The 13383-nt window shown below is 43.0% G+C and overlaps 1 protein-coding gene across 4 annotated transcripts in view; it reads left to right on the top strand.

Annotated features, from left to right (window-relative positions):
- LOC129822851 (partitioning defective 3 homolog) overlaps positions 1-13383 on the top strand; it is a 568315-nt gene that overhangs the window by 65418 nt on the left and 489514 nt on the right. For all 4 annotated transcript variants that reach the window (XM_055881305.1, XM_055881306.1, XM_055881307.1 and 1 more), the window contains exon 2: positions 2640-2741. In XM_055881305.1, coding sequence (XP_055737280.1) covers positions 2640-2741 — 102 coding nt within the window. The remainder of the gene's footprint in view (positions 1-2639; positions 2742-13383) is intronic.

Raw genomic sequence — 13383 nt, 5'->3', positions numbered from 1 at the left:
CCATGTCTCACCTCTCTTCTCTCTAAAATAAGCCATGTCTCACTTCTCTTCTCTAAAATAAGCCATGTCTCACCTCTCTTCTCTAAAATAATCCATGTCTCATCTCTCTTCTCTCTAAAATAATCCATGTTTCGTCTCCCCTCTTCTCTCTAAGATAAGCCATGTCTCCCCTCTTCTCTCTAAAATAAGCCATGTCTCCCCTCTTCTCTAAGATAAGCCATGTCTCATCTCTCTTCTCTCTAAAATAATCCATGTTTCATCTCTCTTCTCTCCAAAATAAGCCATGTCTCCCCTCTTCTCTCTAAAATAATCCATGTCTCACCTCTCTTCTCTAAGATAAGCCATGTCTCATCTCTCTTCTCTCTAAAATAAGCCATGTCTCACCTCTCTTCTCTCTAAAATAATCCATGTCTTACCTCTCTTCTCTAAAATAACCATCAACTCTCTTTTCTAAAATAAGCCATGTCTCAACTCTCTTCTCTAAGATAATCCATGTATCACCTTTTCTCTCTAAAATAAGCCATGTCTCACCTCTTCTCTCTTTTATTTATTTATTTATTTCTTCTTCTCTCTAAAATAATCCATGTCTCACCTCTCTTCTCTCTAAAATAAGCCATGTCTCACCTCTCTTCTCTCTAAAATAAGCCATGTCTCACCTCTCTTTTCTAAAATAAGCCATGTCTCATCTCTCTTCTCTAAAATAAGCCATGTCTCACCTCTCTTCTCTAAAATAATCCATGTCTCATCTCTCTTCTCTAAAATAAGCCATGTCTCACCTCTCTTCTCTAAAATAAGTAATGTCTCACCTCTCTTTTCTAAAATAAGCCATGTCTCATCTCTCTTCTCTAAAATAAGCCATGTCTCACCTCTCTTCTCTCTAAAATAAGTAATGTCTCATCTCTCTTCTCTCTAAAATAATCCATGTCTCACCTGTCTTCTCTAAAATAAGCCATGTCTCATCTCTCTTCTCTAAAATAAGCCATGTCTCACCTCTCTTCTCTAAAATAATCCATGTCTCACCTCTCTTCTCTCTAAAATAAGCCATGTCTCACTTCTCTTCTCTAAAATAAGCCATGTCTCACCTCTCTTCTCTAAAATAATCCATGTCTCATCTCTCTTCTCTCTAAAATAATCCATGTTTCGTCTCCCCTCTTCTCTCTAAGATAAGCCATGTCTCCCCTCTTCTCTCTAAAATAATCCATGTCTCACCTCTCTTCTCTAAGATAAGCCATGTCTCATCTCTCTTCTCTCTAAAATAAGCCATGTCTCACCTCTCTTCTCTCTAAAATAATCCATGTCTTACCTCTCTTCTCTAAAATAACCATCAAATCTCTTTTCTAAAATAAGCCATGTCTCAACTCTCTTCTCTAAGATAATCCATGTATCACCTTTTCTCTCTAAAATAAGCCATGTCTCACCTCTTCTCTCTTTTATTTATTTATTTATTTCCTCTTCTCTCTAAAATAATCCATGTCTCACCTCTCTTCTCTCTAAAATAATCCATGTCTCACCTCTCTTCTCTCTAAAATAAGCCATGTCTCACCTCTCTTCTCTAAAATAATCCATGTCTCACCTCTCTTCTCTCTAAAATAAGCCATGTCTCACCTCTCTTCTCTCTAAAATAAGCCATGTCTCACCTCTCTTCTCTCTAAAATAATCCATGTCTCATCTCTCTTCTCTCTAAAATAAGCCATGTCTCCCCTCTCTCCTCTAAAATAAGCCATGTCTCCCCTCTCTTATCTAAAAGAAACCATGTCTCACCTCTCTTCTCTAATATAAGCCATGTCTCACCTCTCTTCTCTACAATAAGCCATGTCTCTCCTCTCTTCTCTGAAATAAGCCATGTCTCACCTCTCTTCTCTCTAAAATAAGCCATGTCTCAACTCTCTTCTCTAAAATTATCCATGTCTCACCTCTCTTCTCTAAAATAAGCCATGTTTCAACTCTCTTCTCTAAAATAAGCCGTGTCTCACCTCTCTTCTCTAAAATAAGCCATGTCTCATCCCTCTTCTCTAAAATAATCCATGTCTCACCTCTCCTCTCTAAAATAAGCCATGTCTCACCTCTCGTCTCTAAAATAATCCATGTCTCAACTCTCTTCTCTAAATAAGCCATGTCTCATCTCTCTTCTCTAAAATAACCCATGTCTCAACTCTCTTCTCTAAAATTATCCATGTCTCACCTCTCTTCTCTAAAATAAACCATGTCTCAACTATCTTCTCTAAAATAAGCCATGTTTCAACTCTCTTCTCTCTAAAATAAGCCATGTCTCAACTCTCTTCTCTAAAATGTTCTGTCTCACCTCTCTTCTCTCTAAAATAATCCATGTCTCATCTCTCTTCTCTAAAATAAGCCATGTCTCAACTCTCTTCTCTCTAAAATATGCCATGTCTCACCTCTCTTCTCTAAGATAAGCCATGTCTCATCTCTCTTCTCTAAAATAAACCATGTCTCAACTCTCTTCTCTCTAAAATAATCCATGTCTCACCTCTCTTCTCTAAAATAAGCCATGTCTCAACTTTCTTCTCTCTAAAATAATCCATGTCTCACCTTTCTTCTCTAAAATAAACCATGTCTCACCTCTTTTCTCCAAGATAAGCCATGTCTCACCTCTCTCCTCTCTCCCTCCCTCCTTCTAGGATTCTGGCTACTGGCTACAGGTGCACAGGTTGGAGCATGGGGACGGAGGCATACTGGATCTGGACGACACGCTGTGTGATGTGGCCGATGACAAAGACAGGGTGAGTCACGCTGTGGTCAGTGGGCTTGATACACCTCAGGAAGCTATTTGAGCTATTTCAGGGTAAAAGCATTTGCTTAGATGTCCTTCCTGCTTTGCATATACCCATCTTATGATGCATGTTGTGTTATAACTGGACCAATTAGTCTGCCACTTCCTGTTGTGATCCCCACAGTAGCAGCCAAGTGATGCCCAGGCTTACAATACTGGCAAATACAGAGGCATATTTCTCAGATGAATTCACAGGCCATTTCCTACCAGATGCTAGCTGTCTTATCTCCTCAAAATTGAGAACTGGAGAACAAAGTGAAAAAGAAAATGACAACGTCTAAAACTAGATACTTAAGTGTAAAAATAGATAACAAAATTACTTAAATGTGACACGCTGCTGCTGCCTCTGGTTGAATGACTAATGAACTCTATAAAACAGAGAAACAGTCTTTGTAAACTTTGAGAGGGCGTGTTTTTTGGCTGCACTGTCTATTTACGAGATCTCTTCGCTTATGAAAATCTGCTTTCATATTTCTACTGAGCAGAATCATGAGCCCCCTGTCTGTCATTAGATGTCATTGCAGCCATACTTTATCTACAAACACGCTGCCGTTTAATGGCATATGGACAGTAGACGAACGCTGTTGACAGGGCTTCAGTGGTTTATGTGGCTCACAAAAGGGCTTGGGTAGTTAGGTGCTGTGTTAGATTAGATTACTAAAGGCACGTTCACACTGCCGAGGGCTAAGTGCCTCAAAGCACTGGGATAAGGGAGGTTTGAGCTTGGGGCTAAGCAAGTGTTCACACGTGCACATTCTAAAGTGGGCTAGCACCAACCTTAACCCAGGGGCTAGCCAATCAGAGTTCCTTTGATACCTAATTTGAATATTCTACACCAGAAAAGGGACCGTTGGTTTCACTTAGCCGTACTTGTGTGAACACAGGCTAAGCTAGCCCAAGGGCCTGTCTTAACCTGGGGCTAAGAACAATGCAGTGTGAAAAGGCCTTAAGTGTTGAATCAGAGTGTAACCTGGTGTTATGCTACTGTCGAACAGAGATAGAGAGAGCTTTAGTAATAGCAGTAGAGGTCATTCTAATCAGCTATAGTAAGGTATAGGATGGGAACATTTGAGAAAACACATTCTCCATGTACATTTTAGTCAAGCCAAATATTAGCCCAAGGCCGTTGGACACTATTTACTTCTTCTAGTACACCCAGACTACTGCAGTTTCCTCTGGCAAACGTTATTTGACTGCTGGCTGGTACAGCGTGTGTGTGTAGGTATGTGTGTGTGTGGTTGCGTACATGTGTGCGGGTTCACTCTAGATTGAAAGCCTAACAGAGTGAGTAGAGAGACCATGCCACCTCCAGTTATGACGGTGGTGTTTCTTTAGACGTTGTGAGCCAGAGCTGTGTGTTAATCTCCGGCCTGTCGGAAGTGCTGCTGTTTATGGGACAGTTCGTCAACCAGACAGGAGGTGGAGGTGCTTGTGTGTGTATGTGTATCTCTGTGTGTGTGTGTTAGAGCGGTGGTCCGGATGCGTGAGCTGGTTTTTCCAGGTGGCATGCCATGCTTCTGTTTTCATCCCTCTCCTATCAACACAGTCTGCTATTCAGGCACTGGGTTCTGTGCTATTCCCCATCAAACCCCCCTGCACATGGACAGGAAATAGCACTGGAGACAATACGAGTAGCTCTGTCCTTTAACATCAGTGACAGTACAGTACACTGCTATCCCCAGAGAGCCATACATAACATCTTTTAGTCATTTAGCAGACGCTCTTATCCAGAGTGACTTACAGTTGGTGCATTCATCTTAAGGTAGCTAGGTGGGACAACCACATATCATAGTCATAGTAAGTACATTTCATCTCAATGAAGTAGCTATCAGCAGAGTCAGAGCTAGTAAGGGGGAAAAATATAGAATTAATATATATATATATATATATACAGTCGGTTAGGACATCTACTTTGTGCATGACACAAGTAATTTTCCCAACAATTGTTTACAGACAGATTATTTCACTTATAATTCATTGTATCACAATTCCAGTGGGTCAGAAGTTTACATACACTAAGTTGACTGTAACTTTAAACAGCTTGGAAAATTACAAAAAATGATGTCATGTCTTTAGAATCTTCTGTTAGGCTAATTTACATCATTTCAGTCAATTGGAGGTGTACCTGTGGATGTATTTCAAGGCCTACCTTCAAACTCAGTGCCTCTTTGCTTGACCTCATGGGGAAATCAAAAAAAATCAGCCAAGACCTCAGAAAAAAATGCCTGAAGGTACCACGTTTATCTGTACAAACAATAGTGCGCAAATATAAACATCATGGGACCATGCAGCCATCATACCGTTCAGGAAGGAGACGCATTCTGTCTCCTAGAGATGAACGTACTTTGATGCGGAAAGTGCAAATCAATCCCAGAACAACAGCAAATGACCTTGTGAAGATGCTGGAGGAAACAGTTACAAGAGTATCTATATCCATAGTAAAACGAGTCCTATATCGACATAACCTGAAAGGCAGCTCAGCAAGGAAGAAGCCACTGCTCCAAAACCACCATAATAAAGCCAGACTACGGTTTGCAACTCCACATGGGGACAAAGATCATACTTTTTGGAGAAATGTCCTCTGGTCTGATGAAACAAAAATAGAGCTGTTTGGCCATAATGACCATCGTTATGTTTGGAGGAAAAAGGGAGAGGCATGCAGGCCGAAGAACACCATCCCAACCGTGAAGCACGGGGGTGGCAGCATCATGTTGTGGGGGTGCTTTGCTGCAGGAGGGACTGGTGCACTTCACAAAATGGATGGCATCATGAGAAAGGAAATTATGTGGATATTGTTTTATAAAAAAAAAGTGAATCTTTATTTAACTAGGTAAGTCAGTTAAGAACAAATTCTTATTTTCAATGACGGCCTAGGAACAGTGGGTTAACTGCCTTGGATATATTGAAACAACATCTCAAGACATCAGTCAGGAAGTTCAAGCTTGGTAGCAAATGGGTCTTCCAAATGGACAATGACCCCAAGCATACTTCTAAAGTTGTGGCAAAATGGCTTAAGGACAACAAAGTGGCCATCACAAAGCTCTGACCTCAATCCTGTAGAAAATTTGTCAGCAACCTGAATCAGTTACATCAGCTCTGTCAGGAGGAATGGGCCAAAATTCACCCAACTTACTGTGGAAAGCATGTGGAAGGCTACCCGAAACGTTTGACCCAAGTTAAACAATTTAAAGCCAATGCTACCAAATACTAATTGAGTGTATGTAAACTTCTGACCCACTGGGAATGTGATGAAATAAATAAAAGCTGAAATAAATCACTCTCTATTTTTCTGACATTTCACATTCTTAAAATAAAATGGTGATCCTAACTTACCTAAGACAGGGAATTTTACTAGGATTCAATGTCAGGAATTGTGAAAAACAGTGTTTAAATGTATTTGGCTGAGGTGTATATAGACAGTATGTGTGTATATATATATTTATTTTTTTGTACCTGTGAAAGGTTTGGACACCTACTCATTCCAGGGTTTTTCTTTATTTTTACTATTTTCTACATTCTAGAATAATAGTGAAGATATCAAAACTATGAAATAACACATATGGAATCATGTAGGAACCAAAAAGTGATATATTATATATACATTTTATATTTGAGATTCTTCAAAGTAGCCACCCTTTGCCTCGATGACAGCTTTGCACAGTCTTGGCATTCTCTCAACCAGCTTCATAAGGTAGTCACCTGGAATGCATTTCAATTGAAAGATGTGCCTTGTTAAAAGTTAATTTGTGGAATTTCTTTCCTTAATGCGTTTGCACTATTCAGTTGTGTTGTAACAAGGTAATGGTGGTATACAGAAGATAGCCCTATTTGGTAAAAGACCAATTCCATATTATGGCAAGAACAGCTCAAATAAGCTTTGACATTACTTTGACATGAAGGGCAGTCAGTCCGGAAAATTTCAAGAACTTTTAAAGTTTCTTCAAGTGCAGTCCCATAAACCATCAAGCACTATTATGAAACTGGCTCTCATGAGGACCGCCACAGGAAAGGAAGACCCAGAGTTACCTCTGCTGCAGAGGACACTTTTTTTAGAGTTACTAGACATGCACCTCAGATTGCAGCCCAAATAAATGCTTCACAGAGTTTAAGTAACAGACACATCTCAGCATCAACTGTTCAGAGGAGACTGCGTGAATCAGGCCTTCATGGTCGAATTGCTGCAAAGAAACCACTACTAAAGGACACCAATAATAAGAAAAGACTTGCTTGGACCAAGAAACACGAGCAATGGACATTAGACCAGTGGAAATCTGTCTTTGGTCTGATGAGTCCAGATTTGAGATTTTTGGTTCCAAGCGCCGTGTCTTTTGTGAGACACTGAGTAGGTGAACGGATGACTGTCCTTCAAGACTGTTAGAAAAGTATTCCAGGTGAAGCTGGTTGAGAGAATGCCAAGAATGTGCAAAGCTGTCATCAAGGCAAAGGGTGGCTACTTTGAAGAATCTCAAACATAAAATATATTTTAATTTGTTTTACACTTTTTTTGGTTAGTAAATGATTCCATATGTGTTATTTAATAGTTTTGATGTCTTCACTATTATTCCACTATGTAGAAAATAGTACAAATAAAGAAAAAACCCTTGAATGAGTAGGTGTGTCCAAACTTTTGACCGGTACTATACATGGCTGTGACAAGAGTATACCCTGCTGAGTTTAAAGACCATGAAAACAGTTCCTATAAATGTTATATTTAGGATCCTATGTATCTTGGCACGCATAAATGAAAGACAGTCCGTCTGTCTGCATAACTGCACTGATGCCATTGTCATGAGACTGACACATGCAGTACCTTTAAAAGCAGTAGGTCTGTTCACAGTAGTGGCTGTACGTGTAATGCTATGCATATCCACTGTACTGTGTGTGCACTGTGCGTCCCATCTGGCACCAGATTCCTTGACATAGTGAACTACTTTTGATCAGAGCTCTATTGGCCCTGGTCAAAAGTAGTGCACTATATTTGGAAATTAGTGTAATTTGGGACTCCGCCTGTACGTGTTACTGCTCGCCAGTGATTTAATGAGCAGTTTAAAGCTAACAGCATTGTTTAAGGCCTATATAACCTCCAGACTGACTGACTGACTGACTGACTTACTGACAGGCAGGGTTGTGGAGCTGGTCGGCCCAGTCTTAAAAATAAGTCTAGGCTGCTTCCTTCCGCTTCTTACACAATGTAATTTTGGTTTGACTTCAAAACCAGTTTGGAGCACAACCACCTCTGCCTTGACAGTAGGAACAAACAGAGAATATTAGGTTGTCTATACTAAATGAAGATATGCTTTTTAGTATACCTCTTTCTTTACAACCTTTACCTATAGAAGAATTGGATTACGTCCCAAATGACACCCTAATCCCTATTTAGTGAACTACTTGACCAGGGCTCTGGTCTAAAGTAGTGCACTATATAGAGAATAGAGTGCCATTTCAGACCTAGTTCTGGTTATCTTTCCAGTCTGTGCTCCCGACCTTCGCTTTTCCAGCTTTCACAGGAAGTGTGATTGTAGTACAAGCAGGAAACTAATGCCAGTTGAGCGCAGCAGAGAGTGGCAACCCCTACATCTTGGTGTGGGTGTGGGTGTGGGTGTGGGTGTGTCAAATCAAAGTTTTTTGGTCGCGTACACGGTTTTGTAGATGTTATCCCAGGTGCAGCTAAAGGCTTTTTTCCCCTAGCGCCAACAATGCAGCAATATCTGGCAATACAATAACTACACACATAATCAAACAGTTTTAAAAAAAGAACAAGTTAAGATGTATCAAAACATCAGAATCCGGAATATAAATATATATGTATCTGAATGGTGTGTAAAGAAAGTGTGGACAGTATATGAATAGACAAGTAGTTATATAGGATGAGCCATGACTAGAACACAGTATATACATATTTAGTGGGTAAAACAGTATGTCAAATGGTTCAAGTGACCAGTGCTCAATGACTATGTACATAGAGCAGCAGTCTCTAAGGTGAAGGGTAGAGTACCGGGTGGTAGCCAGCTAGTGACAGTCTCTAAGGTGAAGAGTAGTGTACTGGGTGGTAGCCAGCTAGTGACAGTCTCTAAGGGGAAGGGTAGAGTACCGGGTGGTAGCCAGCTAGTGACAGTCTCTAAGGTGAAGGGTAGTGTGCCGGGTGGTAGCCAGCTAGTGACAGTCTCTAAGGTGAAGGGTAGAGTACCGGGTGGTAGCCATCTAGTGACAGTCTCTAAGGTGAAGGGTAGAGTACCGGGTGGTAGCCAGCTAGTGACAGTCTCTAAGGTGAAGGGTAGTGTGCCGGGTGGTAGCCAGCTAGTGACAGTCTCTAAGGTGAAGGATAGAGTACCGGGTGGTAGCCAGCTAGTGACAGTCTCTAAGGTGAAGGGTAGAGTACCGGGTGGTAGCCAGCTAGTGACAGTCTCTAAGGTGAAGGGTAGTGTGCCGGGTGGTAGCCAGCTAGTGACAGTCTCTAAGGTGAAGGGTAGAGTACCGTGTGGTAGCCAGCTAGTGACAGTCTCTAAGGTGAAGGGTAGAGTACCGGGTGGTAGCCAGCTAGTGACAATCTCTAAGGTGAAGGGTAGTGTGCCGGGTGGTAGCCAGCTAGTGACAGTCTCTAAGGTGAAGGGTAGAATACCGGGTGGTAGCCAGCTAGTAACAGTCTCTAAGGTGAAGGGTAGTGTACCGGGTGGTAGCCAGCTAGTGACAGTCTCTAAGGTGAAGGGTAGCGTACTGGGTGGTAGCCAGCTAGTGACAGTCTCTAAGGTGAAGGGTAGAGTACCGGGTGGTAGCCAGCTAGTGACAGTCTCTAAGGTGAAGGGTAGAGTACCGGGTGGTAGCCAGCTAGTAACAGTCTTTAAGGTGAAGGGTAGAGTACCGGGTGGTAGCCAGCTAGTGACAGTCTCTAAGGTGAAGGGTAGTGTGCCGGGTGGTAGCCAGCTAGTGACAGTCTCTAAGGTGAAGGGTAGAGTACCGGGTGGTAGCCAGCTAGTGACAGTCTCTAAGTTGAAGGGTAGAGTACCGGGTGGTAGCCAGCTAGTGATATTCTCTAAGGTGAAGAGTAGAGGACCGGGTGGTAGCTAACTAGTGACAGTCTCTAAGGTGAAGAGTAGAGTACCGGGTGGTAGCCAGCTAGTAACAGTCTCTAAGGTGAAGGGTAGAGTACCGGGTGGTAGCCAGCTAGTGACAGTCTCTAAGGTGAAGGGTAGAGTACCGGGTGGTAGCCAGCTAGTGACAAGTCTCTAAGGTGAAGGGTAGAGTACCGGGTGGTAGCCAGCTAGTAACAGTGACTAAGGTTCAGGCCTGGGTACTGGACGGAGGCCAACTAGTGGTGACTATTTAACAGTCTGATGGCCTGGAGATAGCTGTTTTTCAATTTTAGACCCAGCTTTGATGCACCTCTACTGTCTCCACCTTCTAGATTGTAGCGTGGTGAATAGGCCGTTGCTTGGCTGAGGTCCTTGATCATCTTCTTGGCCATCCTGTGACACCGGGTGTTGGTGTCCTGGAGGGCAGGCAGTGTGACCCCTTTGGGCTGACTGCACCACCCTCTGGAGAGCTTTGCGGTGGCGGATGGTGCAGTTGCCGAACCAGGCGGTGGTACAGCATGACAGAATGCGCGTGTCTGGGCGTGTGCGCGTTCACGGAAACTTACGTGCAATATAGCCGTGCTGCCTGGAACATAGCCCTGTTGAGAATGCCCTGGCACATACTATAGACCGGGGAAGGCCACTGTTTAAGAGAGGCAGGGAGAGACTCAACCCCCCCTAACCGGGTTGTCTGTCCCTGGGGTAAAGGAGGAAGGTATATACCCTGTCAAGGCTGGTTAAAGGCTGTCTTTAAATCCAACAGTGGTTTATTTGCATTTGTCATACAGTAGGTATTCCTGACTAGAGTCAGGTCTGTGAGGGAGGGTAGTTCAGGATAGGCACACTCCCTTGACAGGCATCTGAAACGGTTTACATACTCAGGAGTGTGTTTGTAGGGTCTGCTTGTGACTGTGGTGCATCAGTAACAGTACCATCCATTCAGCTAGTCAATTATGTCACATGGACTTGAGGACATTTAAAGTGACTCTGCCCTTCAATTTGTCAAAATGGTTTTGGAAGACAGTCAGTGTGTGCGAACACACTCTGTTTGTTGGTTGGCCTGTAGGTGTGTTAATGTGGCTTGCCCCATGATGTGATTTCATGGTCTGTACACTGTGTGTGTGTGTGTGTTCTCTGGTGTTATATGAGCATGGTAAAACACCCATGTCATGTTATAGTCCTCACATAAGGCGTTTGCACTCCTGTAACTGGAATCACGTTTCCATAGTTAGTCATTGTGAAAGACCCACTCTCCATCTGCTCTTCCTATCCCTCCATCCCTCCTTCTTTCTCTCCCGCCACATCTCTCCTCTCAAATCAAATCAAATCAAATTTTATTTGTCACATACACATGGTTAGCAGATGTTAATGCGAGTGTAGCGAAATGCTTGTGCTTCTAGTTCCGACAAGGCAGTAATAACCAACAAGTAATCTAACCTAACAATTCCACAACTACTACCATATACACACAAGTGTAAAGGGATAAAGAATATGTACATAAAGATATATGAATGAGTGATGGTACAGAACGGCATAGGCAAGATGCAGTAGATGGTATAGAGTACAGTATATACATATGAGATGAGTAATGTAGGGTATATAAACAAAGTGGCATAGTTTAAAGTGGCTATCTGCTCTGCCTATCCCTCCATCCCTCCTTCTTTCTCTCCCGCCACATCTCTCCTCTCTCTCTGTGTCTTTCTTTCTCTCTTTCTACGTCTCTCTCTCCCTCTTCCCCCCACCTCTCTCTCTCTCTCTCCCTCTCTCTCTGGGCAGGGAGTGGGCGATGACCTCATTTGTTCCACGCATCTGCTTATATTCACCTCTCTCTCTCTCTATCTCCCTCTCCCTCTCCCTCTCCCTCTCTCTACCTTTAATAGAAACAGTATGCCAGCCGAAGCAGCCCAGAGCCCAGCCAGGGCCCCCAACAGGCTAACAGACCTGAAGAGAGACTTCCTTGTAGTTATTGTAGGCTTGTGTCCCAAATGGCAGTCAATTTCTTATATAGTGCACTACTTTTGACCAGGGGCCATAGGGCTCTGGTCAAAAGTAGTGCACTATAATAGGGAATAGGGTGCCATTTGGGACACTGTCTTAGATGATCATTATATTGATTTCATCAGGAGTAATGGTTGTCATGGCTATGTACTGTGTGAAGCTGCAGCTGGTCAGTACTTTTTCTCCCAGCTATAGAGCGATAGATGAAATGCACGTGGTTGAATTTGATCTTAATGGTAGATAATTGGCGTAGCTCGTGGTGGAGTAATGTCCACATGTGCATGCCCACTCTCTCTGTGTATTTCATATCGGTACTGTAGGATTCAATGTTGTGGGTTTTCTAAGGATTGTCAGACCCAATCTTGTGCTCTTTGCGCTCAAACAATCAGGACTAATTACCAAACACTGTAGCAGACAGACGGTGTCATGAAAGAATCCTTTTAAGACTAATTTAGCTAACCTTGAGTGAAACAACCAACAAACCTTTATGGCTCAGTCACCATGGGAACCAGGGAGAAGCTGAGCACTATGTGTGTTGATGTTGTTTGTGTCCCAAATGGCAGCCAATTCCTGATTTAAGTGCAGTACTTCTGACCAGGGCCTATAGGACTTTGGTCAACAGTAGTGTACTGTAATAGGGAATAGGTTGCCATTTGGGATGCAGACCCATTTGGAATGCAGACTCAGTGAATGGACAGTGACAAAAAGCTGTTATTTGCAAGGGTGTTGTTGCATATGGAACACTATCAGAGTTGAATGATAGAGGAGGTCATGAGCGCTTCAGTGCGTCTCTTACCGTTGAACGTGTTGAGTCCACACCCTGCCAATACATTTGAATAGGAGGAGTGTGAAGCTTGGCCAGCATTCAGCTTCACGTTATACATCTAGGTGCTGGAACATGTCCGTCTAGCTGTGGGCCGTCTAGCTCAAGTCTGCTACCCAGACCAGCAGTCCAAAGGCCTGTAGACATTCCATGCTGTGTGTGTCCAGGAGTGTATAGACATGGTTGTCGAGTATTTTAGACTACAGCAGATTTTGTGCAGGAAGCTTTTTGTGCAGTTCTGTCTTTCAGTCTCTGATAGTCTCACACTGATTTGTCTCTCTCTCTCTCTCTCTCTCTCTCTCTCTCTCTCTCTCTCTCTCTCTCTCTCTCTCTCTCTCTCTCTCTCTCTCTCTCTCGTGTGCGCGCGCACACTCAGGTTAGTCACATCGCACGCAGAAAGGTTTTGAACATGTCACAGCGCTGAGTTAAGGAGAAGGCAGAAACAGGATTTTTCACCCCATTGCCTCGTCAAGTGGCCATTATGAGTAGTCGTGGTGACACTCTGCTCTGTCTCAAGCACCAGTAACAATCTCAGGATCTTCCCTACATGGTCTTGATGATTGGTGGATCAAGTAGAGTCATTACTGCTGATAGGCGTATGTCCCTAATGGCACCCTATTCCCTTTGTAGTGCATTACGGGCCCTGGTCAAAAGTAGTGCACTGTATAGGGAATAGAGTCCCATTTTGGACTTAGGTAGTA

Source organism: Salvelinus fontinalis, chromosome 25 (genome assembly GCF_029448725.1).
Source record: "Salvelinus fontinalis isolate EN_2023a chromosome 25, ASM2944872v1, whole genome shotgun sequence".
In the NCBI taxonomy this organism is placed as follows: domain Eukaryota; kingdom Metazoa; phylum Chordata; class Actinopteri; order Salmoniformes; family Salmonidae; genus Salvelinus; species Salvelinus fontinalis.
This window is presented reverse-complemented; position numbering and strand designations above follow the sequence as displayed.